The following is a 23,843-nucleotide window of genomic DNA, read 5'->3' on the forward strand; positions in this document are numbered from 1 at the left end:
AATAGGTGAAATTTACAAAACATTAAAAATTGTGTTGGCAATATCAAACATACTTCACCGAATTATAGTTATGAACACCGCTAATATAAATGTTGCACTGTATCTATCCTAAGGTACATTAGTTTGGTGATGCTCAATTATGTCGACTACCCCTTGCACATGGCATGTGTCCCAAGTGTATTATAAAATATTAATGAGACGGGAGGGTGCGGGGTAGGAGTTAATTTAATTAAGATAAATACATCTGAGACATGTGAGGCTTTAATTTAATTGTCCAATAAGATGGGGAAATGTTGACTTGGGAGTAGAAACTTGATGCAACCATTATAAACATGACCCCACAATCTTTCATCAGCAAGAGATGGTTTTGATGTGCGCAGGTCACCTTCCATTTTGTTAATCAATACAAAGGTTAAGCTAAGGATAGCCGCCGGGGTTCCAGAAATTGATAGTGACATTTATATATATAAAAAATTACTAATTTGGTGATGTGCAGTTGTGCTCCATCCACGCCCACACCCAGCACATGGCATCCGTAGTGGGTCTGGAGTTGTTATTTTTTTTTACATAAAAAATATTAATATTCAAGTGTTAGTTTTATTTTTAAAACTAGATTTAAAAGTCTTCTGTCTACTGTTATAATATTAATTATAATATAAATAGTAATATTTTTAATATTAATAATAATATTAAATTTATTTAATCTAAGTTTTTATAGTTTTTTATCCCTTTAAATTAAATTTATAATCTTTTTTAATAATAAAAATATTTAAAAAAAAATTATTAATGATCATAATAATAAAATAAGAATGATAAGAATACTATTAATTAATGATTATAAATTTGGATCTCGGCCACAAATAGACATATGTTTTTGGGATTTGATTCATCCGACGATGATGATGATGATAAAATTTATCTGATTTAAGTTTTTATAATTTGTAATTCCTCCAAATTAAATTTATGATTTTTTTTAATATTAATACTTTAAAAAAAAATTAATAATGATAAAAATAATAACAATATTAAAAATAAAAATAACACTAATAATTATAATAATAATGAAAATGATGACAATAATTTTAATTATTAATTTTAATCTTTAAATGAAAAGAAATCTAAAGCGTGGTTGCTAAAGAAATTTTTCTTTTTAAAAAAATGTCGGTCTACTAAAAGAGGGAAAAGGTGGTAGCTTGCTTCTTAGCAATGAAAAGAACAGAGCGAAGCAAGATTACTTCCTTCGACTCAAAGTATTGGTGAGTTCAAGAACAAGATGATTTATTGGAGATTCAAAAGGCTTGACGCCGAAAGAGGATAACTTTTTGATGATTTTATTGACCGATCACTTATTTGATTTTCTGATCACCATGACAATATTCCTTTCACTTTAAATAAAATAATTTCTCTCGACAATCAATGCTCTGTGAAGCCCTGATTGGCAAACAAAATGTATAAAGTGCTTCTTTTTTGTTGAAAATAATAAAAAACCATGACCATATGACATAAGCTTATCTAGCTTATGCAGTAAATTTGGAAAAGAAAGAAATAGAGTTGTATAAAATACATGTAGGAAGGGAGTTTTCAGATATATTTTCAAAGGAATTATATGGATTACCACCTGAGAAGTAGAAGTTTCAATAGAAAAATTGCTTGAAACTACACCAGTAGCTCAGATACCATATTAAATGGCTCCTGCAGAATTGATGAAATTAAAAATATAGTTATAAGAATTATTGAAAAAAGTATTTATCCACCCTAGTTTTTTACCTTGAGGAGCTCTTGTGCTATTTGTTAAAAATAAAGATGGATTATTAGAGCTATGTATAAATTATAGACAGCTTAATAAAATGACTGTAAAAAATAAATATCTCTTTCCATAAACTAATAATTTGTTTGATCAGTTAAAAAGTTAAAAGGGGAGTTAAAAAGGGTGTATATATTTTCAAAAATATACTTAAGGTCAGGGTATCATCAAGTGATGATAAAAGAGAATAATATGCAGAAAACAACTTTTAAAACTCACTATGGGCATTATGAGTTTGTGGTGATACCTTTTGGATTAACTAATGGCCCAACAATATTTATTGATGAATTGAGTTTTTTTTATTTTATCTGGACAATTTTATAATAGTGTTTATTAATGATATATTAATATATTTTTCATCACAAATGGAACATGCAAATCACTTGAGAGAAGTGTTAGAGACCTTGAGGAGAAATAAGTTATATGTAAAGCTGAGTAAGTGTGAATTTTAGCTAAACAAAATAGTATTTTTAGGTCATGTGATATCAAAAAAGGGTATCAATATGGATCCAAAGAAGATAGAAGCAGTATTGGAATAGAAAAAACCTACGAATGTGACTGAAATTCATAGTTTTCTAGGCTTAGTTGGATATTATAAAAGATTTATGAAAGGATTTCCCATGATAGCCTCTCCAATGACTTGGCTAACTTGAAAATCAAAACTGCCTAAATCTTTTTTTCCTTTTCTTTTCTTTTTATTTGGTGCCCAAAAATTCAAATGCTATTAAGCAATACTCTAATAAAAGGTGTGGATTGTTCAGCGAAAAAATAAATCACTGTGTATTGTGATTTTATAAACCTTTTTTTTTTTTTAACTGCAATCTCATAAGCCTAAATTGATGACCAATTAAAATATTTTTATTAAAAAAGAGAAAGATTAAAGTTAAAGGATTAAAATAAAAAATACAATAAATAAATGCTTTTGCTAAAACTAAAGCTAAACATATATTTTAGTTTTTTAATTTTTTAGATTATAAGCTGTTGGTCCTTAATAATTTATGAAATTTAATTTTAATTCTAAACTTTAATTTTTTATTTTATGATCACTAATTTGAAGGGAAAAAAAATGACTGGATTTTAGTTTTAGGAAAAAAAAATTATAATTGAGATCGATTTCAACCATAAAAATAGGTGGTTTTCGTTTTAATAGTTTATTATTGACTAGTAAAGTTTAGATAATATATTGTTATTACCTTAAACTTGCTCAGAATAATGGATTTGAACTAAAAAAAAATTACGGTTTTGAGTTCATTGTTGATTTTAGAATAATTTTTGGGTTATTAGAAGTTATAAATATGTTTTACAAAATTTTTAGTGTGTTAAGAATAGGTTTTTTCAAGTTCAAATATAGTTAAGAATAGGTTTTTTTAACCTGAAACAAATTAGCCTAATTTTTTAGAAACAAAGTAGCCTGATTGTTTAGATCATAAAAGTCTAGTTTACTTAAACTGGATAAAGATGTAAATTAGCCTAATTTTAAAGTCATAAAAATCTAGTTTGCTATAGTTGGATACAGATCAAGCTTGATAGTTTGTTTGGTTGAATAAATAGTTATTAATTTATTTAATTAAATGACTGCATAAAATTTTTAAATTTCATCTAATTTTTTTTATTTACAAAAACATGTCCCTGAATATATAATTTCAGATAGAAATTATTTAACCCACAATAAAAGATAGGTGAAACAACTAGTAATAACCTACTTCTAATTAATGTATTCTCTTTTATTTTTCCATGTGTAATGCCACCTATGTGCTTTCTTCTTTAATATTTTTTTTCTTTAATCAGCTGGCATCTGACCTTAAGCAACCAACGAAAGAACTATTTACAAAAAAAATTAAATCTTTGTTTCTCTTTTGACCAGGCTCACGGACTTCTCTACATTGATATTGAGCTATAGGGAACCATAAAAACCAGCCATACCAGTAAGGAAACTCCTATAAACAACTAAACAACGGTGCAAACTTTTCTGTCATGTACAGTATCAAATCAAAGCTTGTAACAACAGTTGTCTGGCATTGCATTGCACAAGAAGTGCAGATCATATATGCTCGATGTCCAGAATTGATTTAATCTACAGTGAAGCAGTAGAACTTCGCTGCACGAATACCATTTATGCAGTTGTGACTTCAGCAGCAACCATGGCAATCGGTTCCTTGTAATCAAATGCTCGAGTCTCGTTGATTTGACGAGGCAATCACTTAGCACTGCCGACACTGCAGACAGCAAGCAAGCCATGTTCTGTCAGATCACACATGCATATGGAATGGATTTTGATCCAATCTTAAATAGCTTTAAATTTCAATCCCGAAAATGCAATGTACTTGCTATTCCCTCACTGAATAATTGCCTCAATTGTGCAGACTATCTAAAGAGATGCTCCTGAATCATAGCACAACCAGTCAAAGCAACATGATCTAGATTTTTAGAATCTGATCAGCTATATGACGATTCAATGGCTAAATACAATGCTTTATCTTAACGACACAAAAATTCCCTACCAAGAGAGACAATATCAGCAGAAAAAGAAACAATATTATGGTGGGCACGTACCATTTATGGACATAAAAAAGGAAATTCTACATGAGCATGGCACCTAAGCAGCTACTGCGTCAGTTGATCTTCTAGATTCCAACCATGACTCAGCTGCAACCTTTGTAGTTAAGAACCAGCCAACCTTATCAGGAGCCTCATGGAATGGAGAATTTAGTTCCTTCAAATATGACTCGAACACATTGGCTAAACCTTTCTCAGAATACTTGTGTTGCCCATGCCCAGTATTGATTCCAAGCAATGGTGGAAGCTGCTCCCCTGCCTCCAGTACCCTGTACAAGTCATTCATCCAAATATGTAATGCTGTCATAGCTGCCCCAGGGCAGAGACTCTTGATTATGGATATGGTTGCAAGGTCGTGTCATAAAAATATAATAAGTAAATGAATTAATTAAAAAAACTAATAAAAAATATGAATTAATTGAATTAACCTTTCAAAACAGGTTAAACCGCCAAACCTTAGATTCCTGTCTAGAAAGTTTGATGACTAAATAGAAAATAAAATTGACGGGTTAACCAGAATTAATAGGGCTAACCCGTCAAAACCGAAATCTATGTAATGAAAGTTTGATAAATAACTAAATAGAAAAAAATAAACATTAATAAACTAAATTAAATAAAAAATAATTAAAAAAATAAATAAAATGTATCAGCTTTTTCACTGTGGACTGCATAGTGGAGTCCACAGTTAAAGGCATAAAAACAACAAAGAAGAAAAAAAATTAAAGGCATCCGTCAATAACTAAATAGAAAAAAATTAAATATTAATAAAATAAATTAAATAAAAATATTAATTAAAAAGAAAAAACTTATAAGAAAAAAAACTAATAAAGAAAAAGAAAAAAATCTAAATTAACTGGCATAAACCATGAAACATAAGATCCATATCATGAAAATCTGATAAATAAATAAAAAAATATATAAACAAATTAATTAAAAAAATCATCAACCTTTTCACCGTGGACTGCACTGTGTAATCCATAGTAAAAAGCGCAAAACAAAAAAAATAAAACACGGGTTAACCAGAATTAATAGGGCTAACCCGTCAAAACCGAAATCTATGTAATGAAAGTTTGATAAATAACTAAATAGAAAAAAATAAACATTAATAAACTAAATTAAATGAAAAAATAATTAAAAAATAAATAAAAGGTATCAGCCTTTTCACTGTGGACTGCATAGTGGAGTCCACAGTTAAAGGCATAAAAACAACAAAGAAGAAAAAAAAATTAAAGGCATCCGTCAATAACTAAATAGAAAAAAAATTAATATTAATAAAATAAATTAAATAAAAAATATTAATTAAAAATAAAAAAACTTATAAGAAAAAAAAACTAATAAAGAAAAAGAAAAAAATCTAAATTAACTAGCTTAAACCATGAAACATAAGATCCATATCATAAAAATCTGATAAATAAATAAAAAAATAATATAAATTAATTAATTAAAAAATCATCAACTTTTTCACCGTGGACTGCACTGTGTAATCCATAGTGAAAGGCGCAAAACCAAAAAAAAATTAAAGCAAAAAGAAATTGTTGTTGTCTTTTTTTATTTTAATGAATTTTTTAGTTTGTTAATGTTAAATTAATTTTTTTCTTTTTAATTAATTTTTTTTATTTAGTTTAATTTGTTAATATTAAATTTCTTTCTATTTAATTATCAGACTTTTATGACAAGTATCTAAGGCTTGACTGGTTAACTTGGTTTGACGGGTTAACCTAGTTAATTTAGGTAAGCTTCCTTGTGCGCTTCTCTGCAAACTCTTTTATTGTAGTTTTTTTGTTCAAGTTCTTGTCAAAAAAATATTTTATATATGCTTGCGATCGTCACACAAGGATTGAATCCAGGCATCATTAATGAGATCAAAACCTTTCACCATTTGGCACCAACAATCCTCAATTTTAGTTTGGTTAACTTTTTTAATCGGAACAAATACTCCTCCTTTTACTATTGATTTTAATTGGTTTAAGCCATCTCTCCATCTCCAGGATCGATGACTAAATAGGTTAATTGATATGAATGAAGGATGCTAATATTTCTGCCATGCGTAAAAATTAAATTAAAAAATCAAGCAAAGTTAGCCCACTTACTTGGCTTCAACACGTTCTTCATTCTCAAAAGAAAAATCAATTCTTTATCTAAACATGTTATACAGTACAATTTTGCTCTTTTTACATTTGATCTGATTTTTATAATTTTTTTAAAAAAGTTGATTAACATGTCATATTCACATTACAAGATTTCATAGTTTTACCGATGGACATAATCCGTATATGTGAGATCCAGAGTTCGTCGATAATTGTTTTACTAACTAAATCACCGATAAAAAGTGATTGTCAACATATTTTTTGTCGGTAATACCATATTCCACCGCTAAGTATGCCGGTAAAAAAAATATTACCAATTGTTTTACAGATGGAAATTACATGCCAAAAAATTCTCGCTAGAGATATACTGACAAATGTATTCTGTAAACATGGTGCAGCTCTCAGTAAAATGTCGATGGACAGTATCTGTCGATGATTGTGGCATTTTCAGTAAATATTTTTCAACTCTCTGTGAAATGTCGATGGATACATTCCATTTGTAAATCTGTCAGTGGCTATTTTTAATTTTTTAAAAAAATTATTTAGAATAAATAATATAAAATTATATAAATTAACAGTAAAAAAACCAATTATGCAAATAAATTTTATTAAAGATCAAAAATAAAAAAAATAAAGTTAAATAATATTTATTACAAATAGAATGTGTTTTCAAAAAAATATTAAATTAGCACAATGGTGGAGCTGGAGGAGACTGGTTGTTATATGGCCAAAAGGGGTGCACATGTATCATTACTCTTTGACGCCATGTTCATGACCATTTGGTGTTGTCCATAATTCACCGAGACTTCCTTATATTTTTTAGTGAGATGAGTCGTATGTTGTTTATAACTCGTCAATAGTTGCTTTTATTTTTCAGTAAGATGAGCATTATGTTACTATAAAGCTACAAACTCCTTAGATTGGGTGTTACAAAACTAATTATGTTGATAAAAACAGAATTGCTTCTTATTTTGTAACCAGAAGATATGCAAGGCCTTTCAAATATTCAACAATTTTAGAACCTCCTAGCTTTGAACTCCCAAATACTCTATCAACGAAGCTAATTGAACTTGTGACAAATTCATAACCAAAATCAACCACAGCTAAGGATTAGTGAGCAATTTCAGATGCAAAGTAGTCTGCAGTTAAAAATTTCAAAACAGAAAACAAACAGCAAAACCATACAGGGAATAAAACCAACGTATGATGAGTCGGGGGAAAACAGTCAACAGAGAAAATATGCAATACAATAAAAAAAGGTCATTAACCCTACCACTTTTGAAAATATCTAGAGTATATCTAGCCATGTCCTAACTATTCAGGATTCAATTGGGATTTTACAGTTCAACAAATACTATTGTCCAACAGGCATAATGACGAGAATATATACGCTATACGAAGAGGGCATTGAAACATTTATGGAACAGGGTAAGCATAGGCATCTCCTGATCTATGTAGTTGTTCACGCCACAACCAAAAAGACGAGGGCAATCAAGATGTGTTACCATACATGCATGAAATGTGTATCTTGAAACTCAAGACAATGAGCAGTCATAATATTGTATAAACTGAAATGTGAGTGCGGCTGTGCGCACGCGCTCCTGTTGATTACAGGTATTGTATGTTAATTTTAATCATAAACCACAATAATGTGAAATATAAGACTACCTCTTCAATATGGTAGCCTTTTCTGGACGCTCGAACAATCATCTCCATTTGAAGGACATATCCCTTGCTAACCACAAAACAGATGGTATCTTCAAGCACTGACTTCTTATAAAGCCTTCAAGAATGAAGAAATCTCAGTTCTAAATTCATCAAGTATCACACAATAAAATATTCCTCTATATTAATTATTAATTACTAATTACATATTTAAACACCTATCATGCAATAATAGAGTAAAATTAAGAGAGATTAATTAAATTTATTCCTACATATTCAATTACTAAGTACATGGTAAATTCAACAATAACAATTAAAATTCAATAAATTATTCAATTATTATGGCAATATAAACAATAAAATATATTAAATAAATTAATATATATATATATAGACTTTAGGAATGAAAAATGCTTACCTTAATAATATGTTTATTTCAAGATTTTATCTACATTATAAAAATACACCAAAACAAAAAACATAACAAAAATAACAATAGCTAAAACAAAGAAAAAAAAATCTTGAAGTAAAATGAAGTAGAGGAAATTCATACCTTTTAATTTCCTAAAGATTCAAGTAGAGATTAGAAGCAAAACAAACAAAAGATTTGAAGGAAATGAGAAGAAAAAAAATGGAGCAGATGAAAAAATAAAATTAAAAGGGGTGATCGCTGGGATTTATATCACAGTTTTACTGATAAAGAATACGTTGTTTTTTTCTTGATTGGGAGGAATAAAGATTTTTATTGGAGTCGCCATCTGGTAATTTGAGGGAACTAGAAATCCAAAATTAGACACTGATCCCAGAGATTCAGATACTGGGTTAGTTATGATTAAGGGAAGGTAGACACCATCCTTAAAACATCCTTTCAGAGAAAGGTTACCCTTACTTGTGTGTTTTTCATTTGATTCAAATGCTATTATATTTTGAGCTTATTTGCAAAAACAATTAAGATGGTTAACGTCGGTCCCTAAAAATAGAAGACACGTTAAAAATAACATTAGTCCCTAAAACTAGGAGACTTTGTCTAAAATATCGACGTTTGTCCCTGAAAAGGAGAGTTACATCTGATTTACCAAAAGAAATAATAATGGACATAATCCATATTTGGTATTTAAATTTTTTACATCGGTCCTTTTCTATAAATAAAAGAGATGTGTCGACATAATATATTTATTTTATAAAACAAAAATTATTTTAATATCGTTAAGAAATGGGTATATCCATATTTGAGAATCAGGTTTTGAACCCATGAACAGTGATATGATAAAATGGGTGTTGGACCGGCCTCGTTATTTATTTTAAATTTATTTATTTTTTTTATTTTTTACATGTAAAAATAATTTACAAGTATTTATATATAAAAATATCAGAAATACCATAAACAATTACCTGAGTGCCACTGTATAGGTAAAAGACTGAAATACCCTCAAATTTCTCTGAAATTTACGAAAATGTCACTAGCGGCGCTTGTGGCTAACACGCGGCTACTATTGGAGGCGGTGAAATTTTCCGGTGAGATTCCGGCCAACAGATGGTTGATTCTGGTAGATCTGAGGGCGAGTATTCTGATGGTGGTGGTCTCGACGGCCGTTGATTGCTGACGAGGGAAAATCGTCGATTTGAAGCTCCGATTGCCCGATGACTGTCACGGCCTTTTTCCGGCCAGATTCCGCTGTGAAAAGGCTTAAACCGGCCGGGGTTTTACTTCGAAAGGGACGATGCACCTTTCTATGATGTTTTTTTTGTTTGAAAAGGCCGAAAATGGAAGATCGGAGGAGAGAGAGAGAATCACCGGCGAGAGGAGAGAGGGGATCTGAGTTTGTGCTACGGTGCGAATGCGCGCATGGTGCACCGGTGTGTCTGAAGCCTGTGAACCATTGGATCGCGGATGAACGGATCGTGCGGTTGTGATTGGCTTGATCTGCAAGTTGATCGGACAATCCGGATGGTCTGAGCTTTATTCCGGTGTGGTGCGATATACCGAGTGTTTGGTACACTTGATGATGTGGCACAACAGGATCGAAGGGTAGATTATTTTAAAGGCTGAGGTGGATTTGGATTTTAATCCGGTATGGTAAAGCCTATTATATCCTAAAAAATCAATAGCTCATATTTAAATACTATTAGATCTAACGATTACGATATTTTTGGCATTTCTCAAATTGTTTTAAAAAAAATCAATATCTTACTTGCGTGAAGAAAAGGTAGAAAATAAAATGAACAGTGACAAATAGTAACACAAATAGGACGCTTTCGATTCAGATTACTCTTATTTTCTTTTTTTTCTTTCCCTGGTTGGCTTGGTTTCATTGGCTATTTATAGCCAATAACAGGGGACAAGGAATCACAGATTGTGCAAGTAATCACGGATTGTGTAAAATTTTCAATGTACAGCTGCACCGCCTACCATCAGCCGAAATCCTCCGCCTACTATGACGAAATTGTATTATTTTTTTGTTTTATTATATATAATAATAATATTTATTTATAGGGGTAAAATTAAAAACTCAAATCAGTATTATAAAAAGCTTTTCAACCGCTAAAAATCAATTTTAATTAAAAAAAACTTTATACGGGTATCAACTCGGTGGACCGGTTTTTTTGACCAAAAATAGCCTGAAACTCATTTTTTTTATCCCGGATGACATGGTGGGACCCGTATTGACTCGGTGGACTCTGTTTTAACCGAAAATAACAGTTTTGACCCGAAATGGCCCGAAACTCATTTTTCATCGTGGTCGACATGGTGAGACCTGTATTGACCCGGTGGACTCAGTTTTGACAAAAAATGATGGTTTTGACTCGAAACGGCCCGAAACTCATTTTTCATCGCGGTCGACATGGTGGGACTCGTATTGACCCTGTAGACTCGGTTTTGACCCGAAACAGCCCGAAACTCATTTTTTATCCCAGTAGACATCGTTTAACCCGTATTGACCTGGTGGACTCGATTTTGATCGAAAGATACGGTTGACTCGAGAAAATATATTATAAACTCTTTTTTTTATTTATATATATATATATATATATATTTGTTATGGATAATAAAATAACATTAGAGAAAATCTTAGTGAATCCAAGATTGGGTTACAACAGTGACTATGGCATTTCCAGTAAATATTTTTTAACTCTTTATGAAATGCCAAGGAATGGGATTCCATCTGTAAAGTCATTGATGATTGTGGTATTTAGTAAATATTCTTCTACTCTTTCTAAAATGTAGACAGACAGAAGTTTGTTAGTATGGATGTTGGGGATAGTGCATTGTGCAAGAAAGATTATGTTTATATTGCCTATTATCTTCTTGCAAACACTTAAATTACAAATTGTTCATCGTACGAAACAATACCAACAGTTCTTAAACAATACAAACTTATAACATACATGTTTCATGTTACAAAATATATCATTCATAATATATATTACATCAAAAAAAATATTTTACACATTGCTTCATTCTGATAGTTAGTCAAAAAAAATTTCTTATTTGTCATCAATTTAATAGTCATCATCTTCATCGCAATCTTCAATATGGATATCATTATCATCTTCATTGATTTTTTTTTTGTCCGCTAAAGCTTAAAACAACATTCAACTCCTTTGAGTCAACATCAACATGACTATTATCGAAAACATAAAAATTTAAATTTTCTTCCAAGTTAATCGAAGGAGCAACTCGATATGGCTCAATGTCAGAATCTTTCAACAAATAAAAAAACCTAGCTGCATCTGCATTAGGTTCTTTTTCTATGATTGGACATTGACTGACATTACCTTAACTCATTCTTATTGCATCCATAATCATATTCCTATAAGGATTATTATTGTCATTTGCGACTCTATGCACGTTGCTAGAACTAGAAGTTGACCCAATCAACCTTTCTCTCATGCTCTAATTACGAACAAATATTTCTCCGTGTGTATACCAACACTAGTAATTCTCCATAAAGTCTTTATGTAGAAGATGCATCATTACAATATCTGGATACAAATCCTTTTTGTTTTAACACTTCTTGCATGTACACCTAATACCGTCTCCAGTAAAATTTCTGGGGATAGATGTTGTGAAATTAATAAAACCCTGAACCTCATTACAATAATCCATCCTTCACAATCCTCGAGGTGAATCTTGATATATCGATAAATGATCATTCATGACTTATATCAAACCTCTATAAAATTACGATGACAACATGTATTAATTAACTATGTTAGGTAAATAAATTTATAAAAATATTGGTTTACCTCAAGATTATCCAACTAATTACAACTTCTCATAACTATTAAATATTCATTATCAATTATCAATATCTATACAAATTTATCATATAAATTTACAGAAATTACAGCTCTGCAATAGCATTGATAAAAATTAAAACTAATCCGTTAAACAAACTACTAATTATTTCACCATAACACATGTAATTTGGTAATTCAACAAAGTTTCAACAATTTATACACAAATACAATTTTATAAAATCTAAAAAAAACCATAACAAGTACAAAATTATACATTCATATATTACAAGTTTGTTTAAGAAATAACAATAAAACATATACATGTACTAAGAAAATACATATACTTAAAAAACAATAAAATTGACATTTAAATGTTAAAATTAAAAAAAAATATTTACTTACAAAAAATAATAAAATCCATAATAAATCAAAACACGGATGTTGTGACCACAAAACTTAAAGAAATATGACTTGTGCTGAGAAGATGGAGATTTTTTGGGGGGGTGGTTGTTTGTAGTTTGGAAGGGGAGAGTTAGGATGAGGAAGAAGAAAGAAAATTAGTGTAGGAAAGGGTCGGCAGAGTATATTCACTTTTACTGAAAGAATCACAGACATACTCATTATATCGGTGACTCCATTGGCAATTCTGACTGTGAATCGATCACATTACTATACGGAGATCTTGGTTTAAATCCTTCGATGATTTCATTAGTAAAATCACCTACAAAAACTTCCACATTAGCGAAATGCCTTTTCTCTTTTTTAATTTTCAATATTGTGTTTGTAATTCCGTCAGTAAATACCGACTGAATTACAGACAGAAAAGCTTTTGTTTGTAATTATTACCACTAATTACCAATAGAATTATTCTATCGATAATTCTATTAGTTTTAAGCAAATTTCTAGTAGTGTCATAACCCGAATTATAAACTCAAATAGGTTTAGTAACTTTATTTTTGTTGTAAGCTATTATTTATTTATTTAACGTCAATATACTTTTTATAGCAAAACAATTATTAAAAACACCTCAATAGAACTTATCTTGTCGATTGAAATCCAATGTCATCAAAATTGGCTTTTTTGTTGTTAGAATGTGGTTTATCGAGAACTTTCACTCTCCTTTATCATTTTCTAGTGACCTTTTCTTTTCTCTTAAAGTTAGAAATTAACAAGTGAAGAAAATAAAGTTTTGGATCAAAATATAGAAATTTCAAACCAAAAGAAGTAAAATAAAAGTGAAAGAATTATGAAGGAAAAATAATCCCAAAAAGGCTAGTGATAAACAACAACTAAAAAAATCCTTCCTTTTTGCCTCACTAATTTCCTCAAGATTTTAATTTTTTTCAAGCAATAAAATTGATTTTTTTTAAAAAAAAAATAAGCACTAACCCAATGTAAGCTTTTATTTATTTATTTATTATTTATTGAGACAACATGCTTCCTTTCTTTTTGGAAGAATTTTTTTCTTAGATACTTCAATTTTGTAAAATTTGAAAACAAAGATGACAACAAACTATTTTTTGACCCAAAATAATTTAAAGATTCCTTAGATATCTTGATAAGCTTATTCATGTCTTTAAAAAACTATCCTAAAACCCAAAATCAATCCTGAACAAAAAATCTTCTTGAGCTCATATTTGTTTTTTATGTAATTTTAAAGTAAAAAAACACCTTAGTTGAAATTTCCTCAAAACCATTTGACACCAAATCAACTGTTTTGGTAATTAAAATCAATGTCAACAATAATTTTCTCTCTATCATTAGAATTCATCAACTTTCTCTTTCCTCTCTCAAACCAATAATTAAAAAATAAAAAAATAAATGATGATTTTTTTGAAGCTTTAAAAATTAAAAGGACCCAATTGTTATAATTCATAAAGAATGAGAACTAAGTTGCACATTTTGCAAAAAAGAAAATTAAAACACCACTCATCTCCTCTGCTTGTTTCATTTCAGTTCTTTTTCTTTCAATTACACTATTCCTTAACAATTTTAGCTAAATTAGCCTTAAATTAGGTCCTTAGAAAGCAAAATAAAAAAAATTCATGGGAATAGTAAATCCACATTGTAGATGAGTATGAGTCTATAGTGCATGAAAGAACAATAATCTCAGACCTTTTAGTGTTTTAAAGGGGTGTTTGGACTAAAGTGTGATTACGGTTACTTTTCAAAGTGTTTTTCACTGATAAATGCATCAAAAAATATTTTTTTATTTTAAAAAAATTATTTTTAACATCATCATATCAAAATGATCTTAAAATACCAAAAAAATATTAATTTTAAAGCAACAAAAAATAAAAAATAAAATTTTTAAAAAATATTTTTAAAAAACAAAAACAAATAGGGAGATAATAATAATAAAAAATTTGAATTTTTAGCTTAGACGCTTGTTGAAATAACAAGGAGGAGGTGGTGGTGATAGAAAATTTAGGAGAACCCCTCAAATTGGAGTTTTTAAGATCGAAGTATGGTAATAGAATAAATTTAGAGCCTATTTGACAATGTGGTTGCAGTTGCTTTTTAAATAACTTTTCGTGCCGAAATGCATGCCAATAATATTTTTTTATTTTTAAAAAATTATTTTTAATATTAGCACATCAAAATGATCCAAAACATATAAAACATATTAAATTTTAATAAAAATATAAATTTTTTAAAAACAAGTTTGTACCATATTCTGAAACAGTACCCATAAATATGCACCAATTATTATTCTAGAATTATTTTTTTTTGGAAACAAGATAAAAACCACCTTATGTACAAAAAAGAGAGAAATTATTCGCAAACTAGGGCTTGGCCTAGCGGTGGAAGGGGCTTGTCTCCTTCCACTGCACCTGGGTTCAAGCCCTAGCGTGCACGCCTGTCACCCCCGCGGTGCCTTCCATGCCTATTGGGTTTGCAGGATATTCAGTGGGCCGTGGGGATTAGTCGTGGTGCGCGCACGCTGGCCCGGACACCCCACGTGAATCAAAAAAAAAAAAAAAAAAAAAAAGAGAGAAATTATTCTCTTGTTGTAATAACATGAGATGCTTTTAAATGTCCAAAAATGAGATTGGGCTGCGTTTCAATCATATGGGCTTAGTTTTCATGTTGCTTTTCTGCGGTTTCTAGGCTTTGTGCTTTATGTAGCTCATGGTTTCGGCCCATTTTCACTTACCAAGTTTTAAAGTTTTATTTTTCCAGATTAAAAAAGAAAAAAAAAAGCTCTTGCCTGTTTTTGTTAGATAAATTGTTGAAAATAAGTCTTCCAATCTTTATTTTATTATTATTAGGTTTTAATATTTTAATTTTAATAACTAATGAAACTTATATTAATTTAACCTCAAAATAGAATATGTATGGCAATGAATTTATACCTTAATTGGCGTTCATGTTCCCATCTTCTTCAAAATTTTCATATTAGAACCTCTCATGATAATATCTTTGGTTTTTTTTATACAGTCTTCTCCTTAGCTATGAACAACTTTTTTGGCGTTCAAAAACCATGTTACAACTTTTTTTAATGCCATAAAAGAAGTTTATTTTTTTTTTATTGTTCTTACGAGCATTTTACTCTTGACGTTGACCTATGGAACATGGTTTTTGAATTGTCTTTCAATCATTTTATCTGGCAACTCAAATACATCAAATAAATTAACCTACGGGTACACCTTCACCTTCACCTTCACCTTCACTATTGTCTTTGGCAGCAGTTGCTCCAGTTCAAACGAGTCCAAGCTCTAGAGGCAGAGACTCAGAAACGAAAGCAACACAAATAATAAATGCCATACCTCTTTTGAAATACAATGTTCGTCCATGTCTATTTTCACAATTTACAGCAGTATAATGAGTTTTTTATCTTTTCATTTAAGAAAGCGTAACAGTAGCTTATCTAAATTATGAGCAACTAGAAGATGAATTTATACTGTTTGAGTTATGGATCAGGTGGGTTTATCTTAAATTAACCCGAACTTGAGTCAATAAAAAATATTTAATGGTCAAAATAAAAAAGTTTTTTAAAAGCTCCTTTTATGGCTGATTCTACTATTTTCTATATGTTCCTTTGGATTTTATTTTTTTAATTTAGAACTTTTACTTATTTCTTTTACGTTTTTTGATTCTTAGCTGTTTTTTTTTTTTTTTAATAAAGGTAGCGACCCCTAATTTATTTAAAAGTTTTTTGAGTTTGCATCTAATTTGTATTATAATAATTTGTATTTGTCCTCTAGCTATGGAAAGTAGCGTTTGGCCTATGGAACATGCATACTGTTTTTATGTCAATTTTGGACCATGTTGAAACCGTAAATAATGCACAAGAATCCTCGTATGTGAGGTTAAGTTCATGTCTGATAATGAGATAAATGGTTTTTTAAAAAAATATTTTTAAATTAAAAATGCATTAAAATAATATTTAAACTTTATCTTTTGTATTAACAAACACATTAAAATTATTGAAAACTATTTATAAAATTATTAAAAAAAATACTTTAAAAAACAGATTGAATCATGTCACCAAATATAATATAAGTATGGCCACCATGTGTTGTCTCAAGTGTTCAGGGGGTTCCATGTGAAGATTGTGACAAAAAATTACAAGTAAGAAGTTTAAGATGATTGAAATTGTGATTGAGAGGCCAATATGACTAACCTTCTAAACTTTGAGGACCATATGGAGGGGTGGTAAGTTTAAAAAGAAAATATAAATTATGATTTATTTTTTTTTGTAGCAGGTTTTGCAGTTATGATTTAAAAAGAAAAAAAACTATAAGTTATAATCTTTTTAAATTCAAGCTTTTACCATTATTTAAGATGAAAATAAAATTTAAACACTGAAAAATTAAATAACTTTTAAAATTATAATAAGTTTAATTACACTACGTAACAATATCAAACGAAATCTAAAGCATGGTTGCTAAAGAAATTTTTCCTTTTTAAAAAAATGTCGGTCTACTAAAAGAGGGAAAAGGTGGTAGCTTGCTTCGTAGCAATGAAAAGAACAGAGCGAAGCAATCGATGCGGGAAAAGATTAGTACTGTTCGCTTCCTTCAACTCAAAGTATTGGGGAGTTCAAGAACAAGATGATTCATTGGAGATTCAAAAGGGTTGACGCAGAAAGAGGATAACTTTTTAATGATTTTATTGACCCCTTATTTGATTTTCTGATCATCATGACAATATTCCTTTCACTTTAAATAAAATAATTTCTCTCAACAATCAATGCTCTGTGAAGCCCTCATTGGCAAACAAAATGCATAAAGTTCTTCTTTTTGTTGAAAATAATCAAAAACCATGACCATATGGCATAAGCCCATGCATGAGGCTCCTCCACAATGCCATGTTCTTCAAGACTGGTCAATATTTGTGTTCCCATTGGCTTTAGTCACAGCTCACAGCCAGGTCTGCCGACAACGGTTTTGGCTCCACATTCTTATAAGCTGTATTCGAAGGATTTCAATGGCCGGCATTTTTAAGATCCATGCAAGCACTACGTCTCTAAAGGAAGGCCACTGGGCTTTATAACTATAATTTTAAGAATAACAAGCTAAAAAATCATAGTTTTTTATTAGCTAATGTTCTTAAGAAGGTTTTTTTTTTTTAGTGATATCGATATAAAATTATAGTAATTATTCAAATATTTTTAAATAAATGATTGAGATGTATTCTTTTGTGCAAATCTTTTCGGATCCCACCATATATGATTATTATAATAATTTGTTTTTGTCATCTGGCCATTGAAAGATTATTTGAGGCATGAAAGATACAAGCAACTATGTTGAGATTCCACGCTTATGTAAGGCTTAACCAAGACGATAAGTAGGTGGTTGGCATGTTAGCTAGGGTTTCCAAAAGTTGAGAGCACAAAATAAAGCCATTTAGGTATGGGCGAAGCTTCCTTCCACTCAAAGCTACGTACCGGTAGGCAAGTTCATGATATGGGCCTTAATCCCTTTAAATTTCTATTGATTTTACCATTTCATTGTATTTCAATGATGACTGCCACCTCCCATATAATATGTTTTAAAAGTATTTTTTAATTAAAAATATATTAAAAAATATATTCTTTAATATATAATATCAGCATATTAAAACTATAAAAAAACATTTAAAACCATTAATCTAATTTTTTTTAAATTAAATAATTAAAAAGTACTTTGAAAAGAACTATAAAAAAACATTTAAAACCATTAATCTATTTTTTTTTTAAATTAAATAATTAAAAAGTACTTTGAAAAGAACTATAAAAAAACATTTAAAACCATTAATCTATTTTTTTTTTAAATTAAATAATTAAAAAGTACTTTGAAAAGAACTATAAAAAAACATTTAAAACCATTAATCTATTTTTTTTTTAAATTAAATAATTAAAAAGTACTTTGAAAAGAACTATAAAAAAACATTTAAAACCATTAATCTAATTTTTTTAAAATTAAATAATTAAAAAGTACTTTGAAAAGAAAAAAGAGTGAGATTCCTGTAAAATGATCGAGCATCTTACTTTTTTTAACATATAAAGGTAGCATGAGTAGATATTCAAGTAAACTAAAGTAGATTTAGTTTTCTTGAATATCTACTCGTGCTAGCTTTATAGTTCCATAAAAAAAAAAAAAAAAAAAAGATGAAGTCAAAATCAGCATCATTCATAAAGTTTGGTTTAAAAGCTCAATTTCTGTGTCAAGACTGGTTAGAAAAGCAAATAAATTAATATCATTGTTTTCTTTTTTATATATAAGATTATGGCATCCTTTGTCACGTCAATCTCCCTTCATTAGTTAGAAAAGTACATTTTTCTGATGGTAAGAACCACGTTAAAATTTCTTTTTCTTTTTACTCCACTTATTTTGGTACAAATGCTTTTGCATTTGTCATGTTTTTTATATCCGAATCTTTTAATTAAAAAATAAGTTGGTCTTATTTTAGTTTATATTAAAAATGATATTAACTTGGCAAATTTAAGATAGACTTTAAATTTAATGACATAACTATAATAGTGCATATAATAATAATTAATTTAAAATATGACTCGAACCAAGTTTTATTTTTAATTAGAGTGGATTGATTATCTAAGATGTTGATTAATTACTTGTGTTTTTAAAAAAAGTTATTAAGAAAACATTATTTTATTTTTTTTGAATTTGATCTGATCACAAAGCATTTATTTAAAACGTGGAAGAATAGGAATCCCAAATTTTTCATTGTGAATTGCACAAGAATTTCACTCTTTTAATCAATAATAATAGTGTTTAGAGAGCAACTAATATAAATTTCGTAGTCGACAACTTTACATAATCTCTCATATATCAACATTTCACGAGAAGGAAGGGAATTGCTCAATGCACTGATTTTGCTCATTCGTTGTAGAATTCTTATCGCCAAGTACAATGATGGGATCCTGACAGTCCACATTCCATTATCTAGATGGATCATGCATGACCTAAATTTCTGACAGCGAAGCTTGATAACGTTTACAAACAGAAACCATCGACCAGTTACTGTCAGAAATTAAAGAAAGCAAATAGAAAATGAAGGCAAAGGAGATGCTGAGATGCACTATCACTATACAAATAGCAATGATTATGGAAGCTTAATTTAAAATCCCTTATATTCATATATTAAAAATCTTAACATCTCTTGTAACCCTGTAGTAAAATATTGTTCCCACATCACCAACCTTACTGTATCACATAAAATCTTTGTAACGAAGGAAGAAGACCCAAAATGCAGCCAGAACTGACCCCAACATTTCAACATAGACAACTAGGTAGCTAGACAAGGTTATGACATGAGCATACGTAATGCTATTGTTTAATTTGATCATATCGACACCATAATAATTTCCAAACCCAGTGATTTTTGGTGGAATTTGGCTTAAGGCAATACGGACATTCTAGATGCTTTCACATGATCGTGCATGACGGGGGATTATCTTCGCAGACGTATTCACATCTGCACACATAGTAACCGCTTCTTTGGCAACCACAGCCGCCGCCGCTGCCAGACCAACTATCATACACTGGCCTTCCATAAGCTTCATAACATGGGGGTGCTCGCCTACCATAGTCTTGATTACATGGGCCTCCACTAATCCCATGGTAGCATTCAGCACAACATGTCCTTGGGTGGACTGGTTCCGGAGCTTTAGGTGGTGGTGGAGCCGGTTTTGGAGTTGGGATTAGGGCGAATGCTGGCCTCCTATAGTCATGATAACATGGGCCTCCACTAATCCCATGGAAGCATTCAGCACAACATGTCCTTGGGTGGACTGGTGACGGTTTCTCTGGTTCTTTGGCTTTTTCCGGTTCTTTGGGTTTCTCTGGTTCTTCGGGCTTCTCCGGTTCTTTGGAATTCTCCGTTTGCTTAGGCTTTTCAGGTTCTTTTGGCTTCTCCGGTTCTTTAGTTTTAGCTGGTGGTTCTTTGGGTTTCTCTGGAACCTTGATCTCAATGCTCTGGACAGCTTCACCTCCCTTACAGATTATCTTTTCCTTGATCTTTTCAGGACTGCAACATACCACAGTGATGGTCACTGTGCCTGCCTTCTTGTCATATATCTGGTTCTGAATTTCTCTTGTTCACAATCCACAAAAACAACTTAGCCACTTTCCTTTCATCGTAAAACAGCTCAAACTAAGTTATAGTACATGGAGGAAGAGGCACTCACGAGGGATTCTACACAGTACTTTCTTGCTTTTCTTGTGGCATTTCTCACATTCAAGGGCAACCTTGATCACCATTTCTGTGACTTGCTGCAATAGGAGCACATAAAAACAAGGACATTCTAAGCCAGGAAGAATATTGAAAGGACTGGAACACTTTCTGACATGGAAGGATATTGATCAACAAAGATAATGAACAAGAAGATGAGATCCATACTCCATAGGGTCAAAAACAATGACCACACCACATAAAAAGAAGAAAAACCCTAATGAATGCGCTAAATAAAAGATAAATCTAAACCAAGAAAAGAAGAAGAAGGAAAATATATCAAAATCTCCACATCCATCCATGCACATACCTTTTCAGCCATGGTTTTTTCGAAGCTTTGATCTGGACCTGATGAGATGACAGAATTGAGAGCAGAGTGAAGGAATAGACCAGAGGGTGAGAGGGAGACAGAATAGACCAGAGGGTGAGAGGGAGACAGGGGCTTATAAAATTAAGATTGATCACAACTTAAGTAGTAGAAGTGTTGAGACCAAAGCTTAAATACCTTGCACCTAGAGGACAATAAGAAGAGGACACGTGGGATTGGGGTGTTGAGCTTGACGTCATATTGTCGTTTCTTTTTCATTGCTGACCCTCCAAACCTGCGTATGCAAGTGCTGGCTCTGTTGGACACATCTCACCTTCAATTTTGTTAACCATTTCGAAGGTTTTTGTGCATCCTACAGTGCATTAGTTCAGTCATGTCAATAAATGAGCCATGCAAAACCCATGACAACCGTACACGTGTCCCCAAAAAATTCACCATAAAAAATTAAAAATCTTCAATTAATATTTCCATATCTCATGTTAAAAGAATTTAGCCGCTGTTAGATTGTTGTTTCCTGATAAAAACATAGAAAACTTGAATTATAAAATTATTTTAAAATTATTATAAAAACAATTTTATTTTATATTTTTATTTTTATCCTAATTTCTATCACATCCAACATTATAACAGCCTTAAAAATAAATCTTTTTAAAAAATAAATTTATGATATCTTATTTTTATTTTTTAATGGTGAAAATCTCATTTAAAAAATTGTCATATAGTATTATAATCAGTAAAAATCTTGACTGGCTAACAAAAATTTTATAATACAGAATTGATTATATAAAAAAAATATTATCATCCCTTTAGTATTATACTTGAGGTATGCTATATTGCTTATTTTTATTATAAATTACTAATATTTTGTTATTCTATATTATAATGGTTTGTATGTAAAATTTTTAACTCTAACATCAGTAGATATTTAACTATAGATACTTTTAATTCTAGCATTGGTAAATATTATATACCTATAAAAATAAAATAAAATAAAATAAATTTAAATTAATATTTTTATTTCTGATTCTAATATTAGTAAATAAAAAATAAAATAAATCTATTTTTACACAAACAAAAATTTTTTATATTTATGTAGCTAAATACAATAAAATAAAATAAATTTTTACTAATATTTTTATTTCTACTCTAATATCAGTAAATAAATCAATAAAATAAATTTATATTTTTTTATATAAATATATTTTTTATTTTTTTATTTTTTAAAATTGAATTAGGCACAACCAGCTCTACCTACTCACTGGCTAAAGCAAGTGATCCGGCTAGGCAAAGGTACGCACAACACATGCGTGCACAGTGAAGGGCTAATTAAAATTCACGGGAAAAGTGTCTAATGAATTAAATTGCAGAATGAGAAAGGATGAACTTACTTGGTTTGGTATGCTTGACAACGAAGACGAAGCTGCGCGTGATTAGTGCACTGGTTAGGCAACGCCTTGTTCTTTTATTCTGTCTTCCTTTGCTTTCTCCCCTAGTTCTGGAAACGTCAAAGGCAGTAGCAACGATCTCGGTGACTTTCCTCTTCTTGTGTTCTTTCCTTATGCTTCTTTCTTTGATTGTGTTCTGTCTCCTCTGGTTTTGAGATGAAGTAAAGTAGACAATGGTGATGCTGGTTGTCAATAGTCTTTGGTTTAGTGTCATTCTTTATCTACAGGAACGAAGACAATGGCAGGGCTGATCTGTGACTCTCCGTCTCTCCTTCTCTGTGTAATCCCTGTTTTTCCCCTGCCCCCTGCTTCTTTGTTTTTTTTTTTTTTTGGTGTTATTCGTCTTCCACTTGTCCTCTGTTTATTTCTGTTTCGGTTCGTGATCTACCCCCTACTTCTCCCGCTCGTCCCCTGTTCTTGTTTTTGTTCGTCCTCTGGTTTTCCTCTGTTTATCCCCGGCGTCCTTTTTGTTTTCTTTCCCTTTGTTTTGTTCTTCTCTTGACCTTCCCTTTTTTGTGTTCTTCTCTGGCTTTTTATAGGGTCAGAGAAGCTTGCCCAAGAACAATCCCCACTTACAATACTACATTGCAGGACTGTTAATTGATCCACGAGCGGGATCTTGGGCAATGGACGTGATGCATGATTCGGACCGAAATTACTACAACTTTTCTATCTCCCCTGTTGAATCGGGATAGTGAAGATGAACATGACTGTTCCAGCAACGGTGCCGTTTCGACTCAAATGGACATTCTCATTCTGACCCCTGAACTTTTACAATTTAACAATTGAGTTCCTGATTTTGTTAATTAAATAATTTCAAGTTCATTTAAGTCCTTAAACTTATCAACTCTTCAATTAAACTCTTGATTTGATTAATGAAACTATTCTCAGATTTAATTAAATCCTCAAACTTTCAATTATGTTGCCTTAGCCAAAATTTAATTTATTCTTCATTAATTTTGTTTTTTTCATGTATATTTTTTAAATAAAAATAAGACAAAATAAAATAATTAAAAATTAAGTTATGACATCTTTAT

The 23,843-nt window shown here is 30.4% G+C and overlaps 2 protein-coding genes across 3 annotated transcripts in view; both read right to left on the reverse strand.

Moving 5' to 3' along the window:
• Positions 1–23,843, reverse strand: part of LOC105110998 (keratinocyte proline-rich protein-like) — a 48,475-nt gene that overhangs the window by 15,117 nt on the left and 9,515 nt on the right. The gene's annotated exons all lie outside the window — the stretch shown is intronic.
• On the reverse strand, positions 20,094–21,429 carry LOC105111003 (104 kDa microneme/rhoptry antigen-like). The gene is made up of 4 exons (XM_011006229.1): positions 21,344–21,429; positions 20,990–21,074; positions 20,597–20,893; positions 20,094–20,479 (listed from the first exon to the last, which is right to left on the reverse strand). The coding sequence occupies exons 1-4, from the start codon at positions 21,353–21,355 to the stop codon at positions 20,229–20,231; spliced, it is 645 nt and encodes a 214-aa protein (XP_011004531.1). The 5' UTR covers positions 21,356–21,429; the 3' UTR covers positions 20,094–20,228.

Source organism: Populus euphratica, unplaced genomic scaffold (assembly GCF_000495115.2).
Source record: "Populus euphratica unplaced genomic scaffold, PopEup_1.0 scaffold389.1, whole genome shotgun sequence".
In the NCBI taxonomy this organism is placed as follows: Eukaryota; Viridiplantae; Streptophyta; class Magnoliopsida; order Malpighiales; family Salicaceae; genus Populus; species Populus euphratica.